We start from the raw sequence: 19,296 nt of genomic DNA on the forward strand, positions 1-19,296 counted from the left end.
GTGTACAATGATGGTACAATTCCAGCTGTTCTGACGAGGGTTAGCCCAAGGCCCTGCCCAGGCAGACACTCATGCTCGCTTTCGGTGAGTGTGTATGAAGCAAAGGGTTCTGGATCCATGCACCGTGGGTGTGACTGCATTTAATTATATGAGACTGTCCTGTGACTCCATATGGCCATGGGTCGGTGTATGGAACTGTGCGTGTATTCCTTTGTTGACGGTCAACTCGCCTTTCCTGTGGTCTTGCCCACACACAGTGCTCTCAGACTGGTTCTTTGTGGCTATGTGCCATGGCCTAAACATGCCTGTCTGAGTCCAGTGGGACACCTGGCTGGGGTGGCTGGCAGTACAGGTGGGTGCAGTAGGTGAGAGGGCAGAGGCCCCATCCTCCACAACCCAGTCCTACCAGGTGGACTGGCCGATGCAGAAGCAGTCCCACCAGGGACTGCTCTGTGTACAGAAAACAAGTTCTTCTGGTATCAGCTCAAGTTTGGCAGGAAGTGGCTTTTGGGTGGCAGGAAATTGGATTCAGCTCATATCAGCGCCAGCTGAGGAGCAGGAGAGCAGTTATCTAGGGTTAAACAGAGTTACCAAGAAGAGGGGCCCCCAACTCTCCATACCACCCGATAGTGCAGAGGGATGGGGATGGTGAAGGGTTGGAAAGAAGAGCTGTGCCCAGTCAGGTTTTACTGTGTCTTTGTTTGTTTGTTTGTTTGTTTGTTTTTCAAGACAGGGTTTCTCTGTATAGCCCTGGCTGTCCTGGAACTCACTTTGTAGACCAGGCTGGCCTTGAACTCAGGAATCTGCCTGCCTCTGCCTCCCGAGAGCTGGGATTGAAGGCGTGAGCCACCACGCCCAGCTTCTACTGTGTCTTAAGACCCAGACAGCCCCTTATCCACCTCTTACTACCCCTTCATAAATACAGACCATAATAAGCAGACTTGTCCAAGGTCACCAAAGCATGGAGCTCGGAGTTGCCTAAAGAGTTAAAAAGCAAAAAACAAAAAACAAAAAAACCCAGCTGGGCGTGGTGGCACATGCCTTTAATCCCAGCACTCGGGAGGCAGAGGCAGGTGGATTTCTGAGTTCGAGGACAGCCTGGTCTACAAAGTGAGTTCCAGGACAGCCAGGGCTATACAGAGAAACCCTGTCTCAAAAAACAAAACAAAACAAAAACAAAAACAAAAAACAAAAACCAACTCAAGAAGGTCAGAGAGAAGAGATGCCCCTGGGGCAGAGTGGGGCAGAGCTGGTAGTTTGGAGGCAGAGCCAGGGGAGTGTCAATGGAGACCTATAGAGTGCTTATACACAGTATGCCTACAGTGTGTAAGGCTAGCCCATGGACATCACAGCTGACCATGAGGTTCTGAACCCATTCCCCAGATGTGGAGCCAGGAGGGCCCAGAGCAGCGCACTTGTTGAGCCTGGAATCTAGGTCCGCTTCCAAGCACAGGGTTTTCCAGGTCACTTCCTCGTGCCCAGCATCTAGGGAAGCGCAGTGGCTTTCTACACAGCGATGTCCTGTCCCACAGGCTGTTCACCTAGATGCCCTGCTGAGGAGTTGACCCAGTTGTTCAGTGGCAAGCTGGGGTCACACCTGGACAGGCTGGCTGCTTTTACCGTGCAACAGAGTGCTCGGCTCTGGCAGTGCAAACAGAGAAAGTCAGAACCCTGCCCTTGGATTGGGACTCAGCCACTGGAATGGGGTTATCTAACAGGCCAGAAACTGAGTTCTTCCCAGGCATAGCCCTAGACGATCTGTGTCCCCTGACCCCTACTAGATAGAGCCCCTGGCAAGAGGGCTGCTGGTCCTCTTCTCATCCCCAAAGCAGCACCAGGCTGTTGCCTGACTTGAGATGCTGATTTGAAACCAGTTTGCATGTCGTTTGCACATTACTCAGTGTGTGTCAGAAGGTACGAACATCTCCCTTTCCGGGAGAGGGCTGCCTGCCGGAGGCCCCCCTGCCCTCCTCCAGACAGCAAAAATGCCAGCCGGCTAGACGGGGAGCTACGCCCTGGCCTCTGACAGCACCAGCCTGCTGCCTCCTCCCCCATTCCCTCCTCGAGCCAAATTTAGGCTGCTCTGCTTCTGAGAGATGGGGAGAGAGGAGGCAGGAAACCATGAGATGGAGGCTGCTAAGCCAAGGCCCATTCATATAGGGCGGGGCTGCCCCAGGGGTACCCCATCCCTAAAGCCCTGGCCTCCCCCACTGGAATGAGGCCCAGTTGGTTGAGGAACACTGGGTTCTCTGCTGCAGCCTAGGGTGCTGGTTGTCCTTATCCATGATGGAGAGAGAGAGAGAGAGAGAGAGAGAGAGAGAGAGAGAGAGAGAGAAGAGAAGAGAGAGAGAAGGGGTCATGGCCAGGGCAGTAGGGAAGGGATCAAATAGCGTCCTCCTGCCCCAGACACTGCCGCCACTGGGTCCTGAGAGCTGGCTCTGCTTATCTGTATTTCCTGCCTCTCGTTGGCATGCCCCCGCCCCGATTGTGGGGGGTGGGGCCTGTGGGTTCAACTGAGTCTGAGGAGACTGACCTCTTTCCCCAAAGGTTCCATCACCCCATAGGCCAGCTTCCTGCCTTGGTTTGTCTTAGTTTTTCTGTGAAGTGAAGAGGGGATGACTTCCAAAAGGCTGCGCTGAGACCTGGGGTGTCTGAAGGCTGGACAAAAATTAGGAGCAGCAGCTTCAGGTCTAGAAGCCTCTTGGATTTTTCAGTGACTAGGAGGGGTGGCTTGTAACAACGCTGGAGACAGGACTTGAGTAAGCTAAGCCAGGAAAACGGGAAGATGTGAGCTGGTTGTAGCCACTTCAAATCCATAGTTGGGTTAAGAGATCCCAGTAGCTTCAGTACTCTGAAGTAGGGCTAAACTGGACTGCAAGGCCAGCAGTAGTTTCTGCCATCTTTCACCACCTGTAAGATGGGAGAAATAAATTGCCAGGCTGTTGGAAGGTGAAATGTTAGGCACATAGTAGGTGTAACACGATGCCAGCCACCAGTGTGATCTTTTCGACCCCCAGAACAGTTGGGATGTCCCCAGGGTTGTAACAGATGTGGATGTGAAGGGAAGGAAGTCATTGTGGCTCTGTGCCCAACTGGGAGGCATTAGGATGGGTGTTCAAGTTTGCATGGATCCTGGGCAAACGGCCACACCCCGCTGAGCCTTGGGAGAGGAGCCCCGAGGCGCTTCACCACAGAGGGGCTGGGAGGGATTGCAGGAGCCCAAGCTTGGCACAGCGCCTGGCACATAGCGGGCCCTCCCTGAAGGATTCAGTGGTACCGCCCCGCACAAAGGACAGGTGGGCAGCGTCGGGACGGAGGGCGGAGCAGGGCAGGTGTGCGGAGAGCGAGGAGGCGGGGCAGGAGCAGGGGAGGGAGAGGAGGGGCGGGCGGGCGGGCGCGCGCGCAGCAGGTGCGCGGTGGATGGGCGGGTCCCCCGAGCGGGCGGGGTCTCCAGGTGCGCGGGCACGGGCCAGAGGGCGGGCGGGCGCACGGACGCAAAGCGTCCCTGTGTCTTTAACGTCCCCATCCCCGCGTCCCCCCCCCCACCCTTTTGTGCACCCCCCACCCCCAAGCCGGGCTGCAGCCGCGGAGCCGTCCCCCTGCACTGACAGCTGGTATCTAATTACTGTGTGAGAATGGAAAGTCAGGCTGTCCCAGCTCCGGGGAGAGGGGATTAACGTCTCCTGCAGAATACACTTCCTCTGGTGGGTTGCCATGGTTACTCTCATTACCTGCCTGCCCGCGAGGAGCCGCGCGAGCCGCTCCAGCAGGCCCTCCGAACCCGGGCCGGCACACGCACGCGCGCGCGCGCACACACGCATCTCTTCCCGCCCCGTCCCTCCGGGGGCGCACGCGCGTGCGCCGTGGGGAGTGCGAGCGGGCTCACCCCTGCCCCGCCCCCCGCCCTGGCAGCAGTCAGCGGCGCGCGCGGCCCGCCGGCCCCTGCGCGCGCTGTCAACAGTCATTAGCGCGCGGGCCGCGCCCCTCCCCCGCCCCGGTCCCCCAGCCCGGGGTGGGGCCCGCACCTGGGGCCCCTGCTCGTTAGCGCACCCCGGCCCGCCCGCTTCGGTCCGGAGGGACCCGCCCACGGGGCTCGTTGGGCTCAGAGCCTCCTCCTGCCTAGAACCCCTTCAGCGGTCGGGTCCCCATTCCCAGTCCTCGACTGAGACTCCCGAGAGAGGCGGGTCCCCAGAGTCTCTCAGGGCGCCCCTCTGCAGTGGTGACGACAGCGGTCATTTATGAATGTCTCGAGAGGGCAGGCATGTTTGTGCTTCGTGTGGGGTTCCGGCAGCCCTCCTGTGAGGTAGTGAAAGCCGTGGTGGATTTGGTGTGATTTCACACATGAGGAAACTGAGGTCCACCCCTTCCTCGTCTGAGGGCACAGCCAGATTGTCCTCGGGCTCTGCCTCCCCTCTGGGAGCACCCTTATTGCTCCGATGAGCTAAACCCCAGCAGCTAGTCCCTGACCCTGCCCTGTCTCCCGGGGGCGGCTTCACCTCTGCCAGCCACCTACTTCCCCAGCCCTTCTCCCCAAAAGGGTGGCTTTGGCTCGCTGTACTCTCTCCCCTTCCCCAACACTTTAAAGAACCCCCAAGTTAGAGCCAAAAGGAAAGGAGGACGGGGAAGAAGAGCAGAAAAGAAAAAAACGCTACTGGGAGTCGCTAGCTGGGAGGATGTGGCACCCCTCGCTGTGGTTTGGGGGGTCCACCCCAGCACTTTCCCTGTGGCCCTGGGTGTGCATTTCGGTCCTCAGCGTGATTTGAAAGAAGATGGAGGTTCAGCGAAGCAGAAAGGAGGTCTTGGAATATGCGAGGCTGTTCCAGATGGCAGGTGCGACTCAATGGCAGTGCTCCGCAGTAACAGTTGGAGATTGAGCACAAGGGTGGAGAAAAGGCAGGTGCCACATTGAGTCCTCAGTGCCTTGCTTATGCATTTATTTATGGGGAGGAGGGGGTCCCTCCCACTGCCCCAGCCAGGTCTGCAGAGCACATTGGCACTGGGGACCAGAGAATTCTACTATGAGCCTTGTTTTGAAGGGATTGCAGATTTTTGGTTAGGTAGTATTCACAGTGAGGAGAAATAAAAATATTGTACCTGCCGTATTTGAGCAGGGCCCTCCTCTGCCATCAGATCGCCCCTTTCAAATCATCAGCAGATTCTCCTGGGACGCTGAGAGAGACTTTAGAGGTTTGGGTGATTGTCCTTCATTCTATGTTTCCATCTCTCAGTGGGTTTTAAATCTCTCCACCTTCTAGCCCCTCCTCCGCAGCAGGGGCTGACTCCTCCCCATTGGTGGTCCTTTTACTTCCACTCGGGGTTGGAATAGAACTTTGGCAAGTACCTCTCCTGAAACTTCCCCAACTCAAGTCCTGGCCAAATTGATTACAATGGGGACCAGGACGCGTCAGATCTGGAAGGAGCCCAGTGGCTTTTGCTGTTGTCTCAGCCTCTTTACTGGCTGGCCTAGATGTGATGGTGCAGCAGCATCATCAAGTTTGCCTGTGCAATCAACCCCCTGAAGTCCCAAACTCCCACACAAGTGGAAGCCAAAGGTTTTTCCTCCTGGGGTGTGTTCTACTGAAGCTGGCCTCTAGCAGCAATCTCGTTGATTTTCATGCCTCGTTAAGAGTTGGATCTGGAATGCACCAAGGGCGCATATTTTAAGGACATTCTCTGTGGTTCCTTCCTCTCCCTTAGGAGGAACCCACTTGAGAAATATCCCCCCCTATTTAGTCACATTTTCTCAGCCTTGGCCTCCTTGTGGCTGGAAAGCCTAGTCCCATATTCTAGTGATGATTTTATACTCAGAGGTGCCCGGTGGCTGAAGCAGGGTTCCCACCTTGATAAGTATGTAACTTGTTACTAGCCAACAACTTCAAAGTTGTAGAGATGACAAGAGAACTGCCACCCATTAAGAACTGTACTGCAGCCGGGTGTGGTGGCGCACACCTTTGATCCCAGCACTTGGGAGGCAGAGGCAGGCAGATTTCTGAGTTCGAGGCCAGTCTGGTCTACAAAGCGAGTTCCAGGACAGCCAGGGCTACACAGACAAACCCTGTTCAAAAAAACAAAACAAAACAAGAAAAAAACAAAAACAAAAACAAAAAAAGAATTGTACTGCACTTGCTTTCAAGGCCAGGGGTTATTTAATTGGCTTCTGGGGGAGTTGAACAAAATTCCATCAAAGGGGCTTGCCTAAGGGATGCTCTCAAGGATCACCATGGGGCCGCCTAGCAGGAGCCCAGTGACCTGCTGTGATGGTTTGGTCCCTCTCAGTGGTCTGCAGCCCTGGATGTCACACTCTCCTTTCCCTGGGTGCTCTGATCACTGAGGAAACCAAGGAAGCCAGAAAAACACCTGCCAAGACCCTCCTAAAGGAACTTGGCCAAGAGGTCAAAATCCAGGGTCAGGCTTGCTGAGGGACCCCGCCTGTGCACCTGGAATCCATACTAAGTTGCTAGACAGATTTCTTGAATTATAATAATATTGCCTGACAATAGTCTCCTTCCCTACCAACCCCCTTCCCCATTATGAAAGGTAGTCCTCTCTGGAGATGAAATGTTAACCTGCAAGGCCTGGAACCAGGGAACATGGCTGTATTTAATGGGCCAGTCCCACCCCCCCTCCACCCCCACCCCCAAACTACTACTCACTCACAGGTCTAAATCATGAAGATATTTCTAATCTGCATTTCTCACAATCTTTGGCATTATAGTCATCTGGGAATGGAAATCTTTTTAAAACCTCAGAGCATAGACTTGACAGGGTGGCCTTGAGCTCCCCAGTCAGTCAAGAAATGGCCTTGACATCCTCATGTTTCTGCTTTGCTTGGGAAGTGCTGGTGTCATAGGTGTAAGCCACCACACACAGTCGATGTGGTGCCAGGGATTGAACCCAGGGATTTGTGCATACCAGACAAGCACTACTGAGCCCCAGCCCCAGGCACCCGTTTCTGTTCAGTTCATATTAAGGGCAGGTTTATTGGGAAGCTGCTCACCAGGTTCTCTGGCCCCAAGGACTGAGGCCAGGGGAGTTGCCACAGGGCAGAGGACAAGGAAGAGAGAAAGGATGCACTTGGAGAAGGAAGAGAGGAAGAAACCAGACGCCCATTTTTAACAAGTGCTCGTATGAGTCTAATGCTGCTTATGTAGGATCCACTATGAGGATCAGAGTCCTAAATATTTTGAAATATCTGTTACATGTAAAGTGGACATTTCTTGATTGTTTCAGTTGCTTGCAACCCAGCTTTTGGATCAGAACTCAAATGGGCTGACTTTAAGGGAGTTGGCAGTGTCTTAAGAAATTTGTAGTTCCCTGTTTTTTAAAATGAAGGCCGTGTCCGGTTTAGACTAGTTTGGATCGGGTTGGATGTTCTGAAGTTGGGTGGTTCTAGTAGATGGAGCATGTTACCATAACAACATTCTTCCCTACAGAGGAAAAAAGCCCCAGGGACCAGGTATAAATTGGGATAGTCAGGAGAGTCCAAGTCCCCTCTGAGCCAGTCCTATAAGTAAAATGAACTTCCTTTGTTAGTCCAGTATGCTGCTTGTTTATAGCAATGGGTTAAATGATGCTGACTTGGGTACTAGGCGGAAGTGGGTTGTCAAGAGCATCCCAAGGCTATGGTGAAGACTGGAGATACTGCTCAGTGACAGAGCACTTAGCCTGGTATATACAAGGCCCTGGGCTCAAAATTCGCAGTACAGGGTGAAAGTGGGGAATGGGCGGGGTTCCCAAAGCTATCGGGAAGGCACTTTGTGTTCCCTTAATTAGCTGTTCTCATATTCCTGCTGGATGCCCACATTTAGTATAAAGGTCATATTCCTGCCACATTTAGTATAAAGGTCATCACCTTCATGGATACAGGGCATATTCATTGCTGTCAGATCTCTTTGTCACCTTCTTCCTGCAGTTGTCATTGAAGACCAGACAGGCATTCTGCTGTTCTTCCTTTATGGTGTTACATACACACACAATGTCCATGGAGGGCTATCAGTGTATGTCCCTATGCCTCTACAAACCTTGTGCTAACTGACTTCTGTTTGTTACAGGCCCTTCCCTACCAGAGATAGGTGGGTTACAGGACCCAGAGTTGAGAAACAGCAGTCTTTTTTTTTTTTTTTTTTCTATATGGCCCCCAGTCTGGTCTGGAACTCACTATACAGCCCAGTATATGACAGAACTGAACATTACAACCCTGTGATGGCCAGGACCTGTCGGGGAACAGTCAGGCCCTTAGACATTCTAAGGAGAATACAGGTCTTGCCAGTGTGCCATGGACTTGTCCTTGAACTCCTTCTTCAGCCTCCCAAATGCTGGGATTATAGGTGTGTGCCACCACACCTGACCGGGCAATCAATTTTTAGAGAGAGTGTTACTGATAAATGGCTCTCCTGAAGTTTCCCTGGGATAATTTTATGGTCACATTAGACCAGGTACAAAGCCACTGCTTACCCAAGTGTGCCTAAGAATAGAGGTGGGTGGCTAGGCCAGGGACAGGACAGGCACTGGGTAATGGATCTGGCTATTCTCTGTGTGTGCGTGTGTGTGGTGTGTGTGGGTATATGTGTGGTGTGTGGTATATGTGTGTATGTTATGTGTGATGTGTATGTGGTGTGTGTATATGCGTGTGTATTTGTGTGTAGGGTGTGGGAATGTGTGTGTGATATGTGTGGTGTGTATGTGGTATGTGTATGTGTGTGTATTTGTGTGTAGGGTGTGTATATGTGTGTGGTATGTGTGTGGTGTGTGTGTATGTGTGTGTGTGGTATGAGTGGTATGTATGTGGTGTGTGTATGCGTGCGTGTTTGTAGGGTGTGTGTATGTGTGGTGTGTGTGTGTGTGTGTGTGTGTGCCTGCGCCTGTGGAGGATGGAGGCCGATGCTCTCACTCATCATTATCCTACCCAATTTTATTATATTGTGTGGAGATCTTGCTATACAGTCCATGCTGGCCTGGAACTCACAGAGATCCATCTGCTTCTGCCCTGCCGAGTGCTGGAATGGAAAGCTTATTTTTTTGAGGCAGGGTCTCTTGGTCAAACCTAGATCTTTTTCTTTTCTTTTCTTTTCTTTTTTTTAGATTTATTTATTATTATACATAAGTACACTGTAGCTGTCCTCAGACACCAGAAGAATCTCCTTATGGTGGTTGTGAGCCACCATGTAGTTGCTGGGATTTGAACTCAGGATCTTTGGAAGAGCAGCTCTCAAACCTAGATCTTACTGTTAAGACAAGTCTCCTTCGTCAGCTTGCTTATAGTTACCTGGATCTGAACTCTGGTCTTGTTCTGTGGCCAATGCTTTAGCTGGGAACCATGAGCCCAGGCACACATATCCCCTCACACAAATTCTTACTTGATCCTAAGAACGTCCAATTAGGTGGACTTGACTGCCCACCTTACAGATGAGAAAACAGTGTCAAGCTGGCCTCGAATTCAGCCTCTGCCTCCTGAGTGCTGGCATTAAAGGTGTATAACACTACTACCCAGCTTATATTAACATTTTAATTGAATTTTAACTTTATGTATTTTGGGGGTGGGCTGTACCAGTGCCATGTGGAGGAGGTTAGAGAGCATCTTTCAGGAGTCAGTTACTGCTACATGCCAGTCAGGGATCCAACTGGGTCATCAGGCTTGGTGGCAGGTGCTTTTACCCACGGAGGCAAATCACTAGCCCCAAACTAGTTTTTTATGACAGCATCTATTTTGTTTTTTTAATTTTTGCGTGTGGGTGGGTGGTGGTGGTGTGGTGTGGTGTGTGTGGGGGGGAGGTTGTGGTGGTGGTGGTGTGGTGTGTGTGTGTGTGTGTGTGTGTGGGTGTGTGTGTGGGTGTGGGTGGTGGTGGTGGTGGTGGTGTGTGTGTGTATGTGTAGTGGTGGTGGTGATGGTGTGTGTGTGTGGTGTATACCCATATGCTCACATGGAGGCTGGAGAAGGATGCCAGGTGCCCTCCTCTGCCCCTCTCCACTCTTCTTGACACAAGGTCTTCATTCAACCCCAGAGTTCCTCCTGTCTCCCCAGTACCAACAGCACGGAGTCTCAGGAACTTGGGTGATTATGCCCAGCTTTTTGGGTGGGTTCTGGGAATTTAGACTCAAGCTCCCATGCTCTGCAGCAAGAGTTTTTACCCCTAGAGCTATCCACACAGCCTAGAAATTAATAATTTTTCAAAATTAAAGTTAAGAAGTTGGGCATGGTGGCTTACACTTTTAATGACAGCATTCAGGAGAGAGAGAGAAACAGACAGACAGACAGACAGACAGACAGACAAATAGGTCTTTGTGGGCCATTCTGGTCTACATTGTGACTTCCAGGCCAGCAAATGCTCTGACTCAAAACAACAAAAATAAGTAATAAATTAAAGATGAGTGGGTCTATAGAAGATAATGGAAGGTCGCAAGTATTCTTTTTTTTTTTTTTTAAAGATTTATTTATTGATTACATGTAACTACACTGTAGCTGTCTTCAGACACTCCAGAAGAGGGAGTCAGATCTCGTTACGGATGGTTGTGAGCCACCATGTGGTTGCTGGGATTTGAACTCCGGACCTTTGGAAGAGCAGTTGGGTGCTCTTACCCACTGAGCCATCTCACCAGCCCCGCAAGTATTCTTAATAGACTTTTTAAGACACTGTCTACACACTTGTATAGCTATACCCAGACTGAGAACTAAAAATCAGTTGTATTTATTCTTGAGGTTATTTTTTATTTTATTTATTTAATATTATCATTATTTTTGCCATTGTAAACCTCTAGAGGAGGCCGGAGAGATGTCTCAGTGGTTGCTGCTCTTACAAAGTACCTGAGTTTGGTTCCCAGGGCTGACATAGTGGCACCCAGTGAGCCTATAAAGAGCTTAGGACTTCAAAGGGTGGGGATTCCCTAAGGACAGAAGGTGAGTCTGGCAGATGTGAACCTGAAGAGATGTGTAGTTTCACAGCTCGTCTCCTAAGTGACCATCAGGCAAGTTGGGAAGTTGGGAGTTTGTCTGAGCTGCAGAACTGCAGAGCAGTGAGGCTGGGTCAGCGTGTGATTTTCCCCGAATACACGCATTGCACATGCGCATATGTGCTTACAAAGATGCCTGCCCCCTGAGCAGTCCCGGTTGAAATGGGTACTGACTGGCTAGAGGGCTGTGTCAGGCTAGTGAGGCCACAGCCCAGGGTCATCATGCAGAGATGTTGCCTAGGAGTTCTAGGGTTTAGCAGCCCACACCATAGATGCCCCAAGCAGGCCAATGGCCACAAGGCTTTCCCATTCTGCCAGCACTGCATATCTGTCTGGAAAGACAAGGGATAAAACTGAAGCCAGTCTATGGCATGCTGGCAAGACCTGTATTCTCCTTAGAATGTCTAAGGGCCTGACTGTTCCCAGGCAGGTCCTGGCCATCACAACCTCCCAGGGTTGTAATGTTCAGTTCTGTCATATACTCAGGGAAATTCGGCCAGCCATAAAGTGCTTTTGTGTGTGCATGTGTGATACAAGGTCTCTTTATGTAGCTTTGGATGTCTGACTTGCTAGATAGACCAGGCTGGCCTCAAACTCACTGAGGTCTACGTGAAGGCATGTACCATCACACCCATTCCAAACATGTCTCAATGACATGCTAACCTACTACCTGCCCAGCAGCAGTTGTTTGTCAATCACTTAGCATGTGCCAGGTGTAAAGGCCATGCCCCCCGGGGCTGTTGCCCTTGTCCTGCATCCTCTGGGGAATGATTTTATCTTGGGAGTTGAGCTTTGGGCATGTTGCCCGTACTATTTGTTCTCTGAAGTCCCCTAGGGTCTTCCCAGTCTGCCCATGAGGTGTGAGAGGGGAGAGCTGGTGTCCCCAGATCTCTGTGGACCAGGAAACACTTTCATGGAGCACTACTGGCCCCACCTACAACTCACGCCCTGGAGTCTCCCTTTGGCCTCTTTCCTCACCAGGGTTGGGAGTGGGGCACAGGTGCCTTCCACAGCTCTTTGCTGCAAAGAACTCAGCCTCCATCTTGGCACACCTTGTTGAGTCAGCTGACAGTCTAATAAGAGGCTTGGGGCCCATGACCACCAGGCTTCCAGCCCTGCCACATCTCCATGCTCTCCAGCCTGTTTTTCTGTGCTTCTCCCCATACAAAGAGCCTGGGCACTGTGGCTGGCGTTCAGCTGGTGGGATAGGGAAGGAAAGTGATGAAAAGCTTTTTAGAAAGGCCTGGGCAAAGGCAGGAGCCACCTAGGTGATGGTAGCTGGTCTCCTGGAACCCCAGCCCAGGACCACAGTGAAAGGTTACTGCTAATTGGCAAGCTCCTGATGGGGCCGCATCTATTTAGCACTCCCCCTCCCCAGAGACTTCTAGGATGGTCTTGGCACAGCATATGATTCAAGAGCTCTCTGGGAGTCTGGCACAATCTGTCTGAATTGTGAACATGGAACCTCTTGGTTTCCTAATTTGTTCTTGTGTTGTGTTTCTCTGCCCATTGTTGCTGGTAGGTTTTGTAGCCTCCTCAGCCACCCTGACTTTTGTACCCTCTCCCCAGATCCAGTGGGTTTCCTCTCCTCCCTACCTCCTAACTGGAACTGTTAGAGGCCATGCTGGGCCAGGGAAGCAGCAAAGACCCTGCCCCCATCCCCTACCTGTGGCCTGGCCTCTGGGCCCAGCTCTCACCCTCCATCAGCCCTGACACTAACACAGCTTGTCCACCCTGTCACAGGGGGCAGATGGCCTGTCGGAGCCCGAGGGCATCTCTCTGAAACGCGTTGCTGTGGTGGAAGATTTCTTTGACATCATCTACTCGATGCACGTGGAGAGCTCCGCAGAGCCAGGCAAAGCCCCCAAGCACGCTGGGCAGAAGAAAACCTACCGAGCGGTGAGATTTCTGTCTCTGCCTCTGCTGGCAGCCCCAGGCTTTGGCAGGAGGCCATGGGCTCCGCACATGTTGGGCGGGAGGCGGGGCTGGGAGCTGAGGCGTGATGAAGCGGCCTTTGGGGATCCAGGGGGGCATGGGGCAAGGGCACGGCAGCCAGAGATGGCTCTCAGGGTGAGGGGCGGGTTCTGCGGTCAGAGCACAAAGAAGAAGCAGGTTGAAGGGAGGGAGGGAGGGAGAGAAAAGGAGATGGGCAGGACAGAGAGGAAGCCCTCCTCTCCCCAGTTTCAGCCCCTTGTAGCCTGCTGGGGGAGCACAGATAATAAGAATCGCAGGGGCCAGTGCCTCCACAGCATGGCACAGAGCGCTTGTCAGCCTGCCCTAGATGCCTCCTGTGTGAGCTTAGCCAGGTTACCACAGCACTGTAAGCTAGCCCTGTGAGTTCGCCAGAGGCTCTGGGTCTGAGGACCTGCTTCACACCTTCAGAAGGTCACAGTTGGATTTGGGGTGAAGAGGCTAAAGGCAAAAAGATGTGTACAAAAGGAGAAATGCCTCCAAGACCAGCTGTGATAGAACAAGGACACTGGGGGACTCAGTGAAGATGTGCTAGCTCTGGACACTGAGGGCTGAGTTTCATGGAAAGGGAGAGTCTATACTGGCCACCTTTAGGAGGGCAGAAAGGAGTGGAACAACTACTAGAGAAATAGTCCACAGCAGGGAAGTGGAGAGCAGCAGCCCTAACTTCAGGAGGAGCCTGCTACGCAGAGGCTTCTGTCCCATTGGCTCTACATGTACGTCTGCACCCATGGCCCAAGCACAGCTCTGAGCACACAAGCCAGACATTTTATCCTCAGCTGAGCACCAAAGGCCATCTTGTGACTAAGGCACAATGGGCCATTTCCTACTTAAAGGAACAGACCCAGAACCTCAAGTCACCTGTACAGGGTCACGCCTAAGTAGCAGGCAGCTTGTATCCGTGTGTGGACAGTCTTGGGCTGTAGTGGAGGTGGCCTGTATGTATAGGTATTATTTCCTCATGTGTCCCAATTCACAGAATCCCAAATTCCAGAAACCCTTGTCCTCAGTTGACAGTCTTTGTCCTGGATGGGTATTTGACTCCTTGCTCTTCATATGTCTGTGTTCCATGTGAGTGCTGTACCCATGGAGGTCAGAAGACAACACTGGGTCCCCTGGGCCTGGAGTCACAGACAGCTCTAAGTTGCCATGGGATTGCTTTTGGAAGGGCAGCCAGTGCCCTCAGTCACTGAGCTGCCTCTCTTTAGGATCTGCCTCTCCCTCTGCTGGGAGCCTCCGAGCAGTGAGGAAAGAGGCTGAGGGGCACAGACAGCATGGCCACCCTGTCTTCCCATTCCTCCTGCTAGTCAGTGTATGTGCCTGTGAGGAAGAATGCCAGGCTGAGGGTCTTTCTAAATGAGGCCACAAAAGGGAATACCATCCGTCTGGGACTAGGGTCTCCTTGGGATTGAGAAGACTGCACTTGCTTATCGCTGAACCTGCTGTGGTGCTGAACTTCCATGTGTGCCCGGCTCTACCATTAGCCCTTTCCAATTTCCAGACCTCCTAAGTCTGAGCCATGTAAAAGCTACAGCCATAAAGCAGGGACACATGAGCCCCACTTTAAGGTGAGAACCACAGCTGTCTAAAGTCGCTCAGCTGGAGTTCAGAGCCAGGTAGCTGACCAGTACCCATCCTTCCTTGCTATAGGTCTCCTGAGGCAAACTGCCAAGCCAGCCACTGGCTGTTGTTAGGCATGTAGGCTTGGCTGTCTGAATCTGGTGACTTCCCTGGCTCCTCTGTGCCCAGCAGCAAGCCTTGTCCACAGGTACTCCTCAATGGGATCTGTGGCCTTTAGGACCTAGAGGCTGAAGCTGAGGGGGGCTGGTTTTGACAGCTCTTGTGCTCCTGGACCAAGCAGACAGCTAGGCCTTTGCACTTTCTGGCTTCTGGTGCATATACTGCCATGTGCCCCATTGCCCTGCCCAGCCTGGAGCTGGCACATGACTGGCATGGAGCGGGCTGGGCTGCATACATAGCTGGAATTTCAGCACAGGGCCAAGGCTGAGCTCAGCAGGCTAGGGCTCTCCTGCAGCAATTGGAGGACAAGGAGCTGGTGTTTCCACTTTCCCTCCATACCTCCTCACCCTTCCCTCTCTCCCATCTGCCACCTTTCCTGGCTACCATCTTCCTGTTTCTGGGGCAGAGATGGTAGCTGGATGCTGTGTGCTCCCCCTTTTGTCTGCTTTCACTTCCCTCCGCCCTGCCTAGCTCCTATGCCTTGCTCGGTAGACATGAGCCCCCCTTTAGAAAAAGCCCCTAAGCAAACCCTGTGCATGGCTGTAGAGAGGCACTGCCCGGCACTGCAGGCTTTCATCAAGCCCTCGGATGAGTGGGTTTTGGATCTGTCACCATGTATTTAGCCAAACCTAAATCCCGGGTCTGCTTTTTGTCTATAAGGTACAGGGACTTTCGAATTCTTACAGGCCTGAGGTGCCTTTGAGGTTGGGAGACAGTAGGGAAGTGGGTAGCCTTGTTTGGGGCACTAAAGGAGGCCAGTTCTTCATTAGGGAAGAGGATCTTTCCAGCAACTGTTTAGCAAAGAATTAGAGAGGACAGGTTATGTGCTTTAAAGCCTGTAGTTCTGAGAGTCTGGGCAGAAGGCATTTCCATCAGATGATACAGTAGGAGTGGCTTTTTGAGCAGGGAACCCTGTCATAGCCTCTCCATCAGGGAGACTTGAGTATCCAAAGATCCTAGGAGTCTCACTGGTCAAGTTTCCAGGCTGCTCCCAGTTCCCTGAGCCCCCCCCCCAGGGCTTTCCCCCATCTCAGCCAATCTAGGTTGGAAGAACCCTTTTACCTCTTCCTCCCCTCCAGGGATGCTAGCGGCCAGCTCAGCTTGCAGAGCCTGGATCTGGCCACCCAGGCCACTTTGGAGTTGGGGCCAGATGTGGTCAGCAGCTGCTCCAGGCCCACCACGTGCTAATCCACCACAGGGCAGAAGGAGGATCTTGTAAAGTGGTGCAAATCCCCCCACACCCTGCCCCTCCTTCCAGCCTCTGTTGGCTTCTGAGTTGGGGAGTGAAAACCAGGCCTTGCAAGTCAGCGACTCTGCAAATAGCTTCTGTTCTCCCTGCCTGTGAAATCTCTCAGTTTTTAACACTAGGAAAAATAGAAAAGGGAAATCCATACATGGTTTCAGGAGACTGAGAGCAGCAGCACAGCAGGCAGCACAGGACAGCTGAGGGAAGGGTCCTGCCTGGGACAGGGAGGGAGCCTGGAACACCTCCTCCCAGAACATGAGGGCAGCCCACTTACTCTGTTTTGTACACGTGCATCTATTTCTAGAACAGGGTCTGAAACATCTGAAAGCCACCATCCTCCTGATATGAGCATCTTGTGAGCTTGTGAGGATTGCCTTTCTGGTCTTATTGTGAGTGAGTGAGTCTATGTGTGTGTGTCTATGTGAGTCTATGTGTGTGTGTCCTGTGTTCCATGGGCCTGTGGCATCCAAGTACACAAACAGAAATAGAGGTTCCATTTCTAGTCCTGACCAACCAAAGGTTGAACCAAAAGATTCTGTGGAAAATATAAGAGGGAGGGTGTTCTGTCCATATGGGTTCCTATGTAGTACAGAACTAACTCCTAGCTTCCTCTGACACTGCCCCACCCTCTGACAGCTCCAAGGACTTTTTACCTCTCCCATTCTCCTGTGGGACCCAGGGCCAGAAGATATATCTCCCTGGCCCACTGCTGGGGACCAAACCAAGATCAGATCTTGTGGTCACCATTGCACTCTGGAGACAGACTCCTGTGCTCTCTGAAGGCCAGGAAGCCAAGATAGCTATGCTCACCCTGTGTGCATCCCTCAGCAGAGCAGCCTGACGACCAGGAGCTGTTCTTGAGTCTGTGCCTTTCCAGTGCAGGTGAGGAAGCAACCTTATTCCCCTGGCAGGAGCCTTACTTTCCTTTTAGCTGACTGCAGCTCTCATCCCCATAACCGGTTACTCAGCTCTTCTGAGGCCTAACTTTGGGAGCGATATCTCAGGGGAGTCTGGGACCCCATCATTTGGCCAGTCAGCCCCAGCTCTGGCTCTGCCTGGAACAGACTCACTATTCCCAACTTGGCATCCTCTGAAAGGACTCCTAGAGCTCTAGGCTAGAATGAAGATGTGTACTTACCTAGCAGAAAGCCCTCCACCCTCTAGTGCTCATCTCTAAAGTGGGCCAACCTTGTCTTCCTCCTCCACTGTGGCTCTCCCATCTGTGGCTCTAGCCAGAGACACAGGGTTCGCCCTTGTCCTTGACCTCCAGAGCAAGGCAATCAGACAGGGAATTTAGAAGGGAGATAACTCATCAAAGAGACTGCCTGCTCTGCAGAGCATCAAATCAGCTGAGAAGTAACAACTGTGCCACCAAAATTAACTCTAGTTTGCAGCTGGCAGCAGTAGCTGTAGAACTCTGTAGGACGTGAAGCAGGCCAGCGGCTGGGCTGGAGCCTTGAAGGCTGTTCCTTAGAGGGCTGCCTCGACCAGCTGAGATTGTGTCCATGAATCCTGTCTCTAGTCCCTGTAGAAGCAGGCTGTGTATTGGCCATGGAAGGAGCAGGGCCCAGTAGAGTCCAGAGTGGCCCTAAAGCCCTCAGTCAACTTTTCCTCTGGGCTGTGCTAAGGGTGGGAATGCTTGGGTGATACTGCCCCTTAGTGGAGAAGAGCGGGAGAACTGGCTTCTAGGCAGAGCACGGGAAAATCAGCTGTCAGGCTGCCTCTGGCAGAGGAAAGATGGCATTAATAGGACACTTTGGACCCCTTGGACAGCCAAACCGGAATCAGAGCTTCCCAAAACCTAGAGTAAAGCTGACCCCCTTACTAGAGTTGCAGGTCCACACCCACCCTTCCCTGCTTCCTACCCAGCCTTTTCATACCCTTTCCATTCCATCTCTACTTCCCTGTCTCCAGCCAGATCTCCTCCCTCAGTGTGGGGTGCTGTGACCTGCAGTCCTACCTCTCAAGAGCCACGGGCCTCAACAGAATCCTTAGTTACAGGAGGAACATGTGGAAAGTTGGATGCCCTGAACCAGCGTTCTATAGCTCTGCCTAAAAAGGTCCTTGGCCTGTGGGTTAGCCCAGGACATCAGTGGTGGAACACTGGACTTTGCTACTAGGCCAGTGAATTTACAAGTGGGTCTTAGTTTATACATCTCTAAGAGGAGAGGTTGTTGTATTCTAGAGCAGTGTTCACAAGCTCACCTTTTAGTGGCAGCCATAAAATGTTCTGAGAAGAATATTGTTTATTAGAGGTTTAAAACTAGATCATGTTTAAATGCTTTTAATTTTCATTTTAAAATCTCCTTTATTCAAGTTTTAAAAACAAGTGGCTCATTTTACAGAAAGGAACAGAGGCCATTGGCCCCTCAATGTTGTTGGCGACTAAGTTGCCTACAAGGTGGCACATGATGTGCAAACTGTTTTCTGGCAGATCGCGGAGACCTACGCCTTCCTCCCCAGAGAGGCTGTGACTCGGTTCCTCATGAGCTGCACGGAATGCCAGAAGAGGATGCACTTTAACTCCAGCGGCCCGGAGCCCAAAGGTGGGGGCCACGCAGCGGACAGGTCCTCCAGAGGCCATGTGGGTGGTGGCACTGCCTCAGGAGCCTTGTTTGGATTTGTTTAACTTTCTAATTATTAATTACTTGCTTGCTTACTTACTTTTGAGACAGAGTCTCACTGTATAGCCCAGGCTGGCTCCAAGCTGTCAATCCTCCTGCCGTAGTGTCTCGAGTGCTGAGACTATGTATGTACCACCACAGTGCTTCTTTATTGGTTTTGTAAATGTTAAGCTTCTCTTAGAATCAACAACCCATCCATCTTGCCCTTCATGTCTTAGGCTAGCCTCTCTCCTCTCACCTAATTCTAAGTGGCCAACCTTCCTGTTCTCTGGGTTCTTCCCTCCTAGCCACTTGACCTTGCCCCTGGGGCTGGTTGTCCACTCATGTACACATGGATCTGGGTCTCTGAAGACAGACACACATCCCATGAGGCAGGTTCTTCTCACCCTTTACTGACCCTTCACTCCTGCCAGTGGTGCCTGCTCATCAAGGTCTGCCTCATGTGACCTCCTTTCAGATCAGTGAGGCCTGATTAGTACTGAAGATGGACAGACCACTTGTGATTAGCTGAAGCTGCCCTTTGCTCTGTTCAGCCCAGTGAAACCATCAAGGGTTCCCCTCCAACATCTTCCTACACAGCCCATCAATTTGTCTGCCTGCAGCTGGCTTTGACTGTAACATGGGCCAGAACATTTGACCATAGTTATCATGGGTGGCATGGGTGGCTTAGTGTGTTGTGGCTGGGGGAGGTACACTAATCAAGATTCTGGGCCTTCCCATGACATACTGTGCCTCCCCTGGCTTCAGGCCTGCAAATTATGAGCCACG

At 52.1% G+C, this 19,296-nt stretch overlaps 1 protein-coding gene across 5 annotated transcripts in view; it reads left to right on the top strand.

Moving 5' to 3' along the window:
- The window catches only part of Nol4l (nucleolar protein 4 like), a 121,082-nt gene that overhangs the window by 34,137 nt on the left and 67,649 nt on the right, over nt 1-19,296 (top strand). For 2 of the 5 annotated variants that reach the window (XM_021151042.3, XM_085833199.1), the window contains exons 1-3: nt 4,021-4,830; nt 12,691-12,846; nt 18,339-18,450. In XM_021151042.3, the coding sequence (XP_021006701.1) occupies nt 4,807-4,830; nt 12,691-12,846; nt 18,339-18,450 (292 nt within the window). In that variant the 5' untranslated portion in view covers nt 4,021-4,806. Of the gene's footprint in view, nt 1-4,020; nt 4,831-12,690; nt 12,847-18,338; nt 18,451-19,296 lie in introns of those variants that run through there. The other 3 variants (XM_029474306.2, XM_029474307.2, XM_021151050.3) reach the window with 2 other exon arrangements.

Source organism: Mus caroli, unplaced genomic scaffold, assembly GCF_978045245.1.
Source record: "Mus caroli unplaced genomic scaffold, Mus_caroli_1 scaffold_2, whole genome shotgun sequence".
NCBI classification, from domain to species: domain Eukaryota; kingdom Metazoa; phylum Chordata; class Mammalia; order Rodentia; family Muridae; genus Mus; species Mus caroli.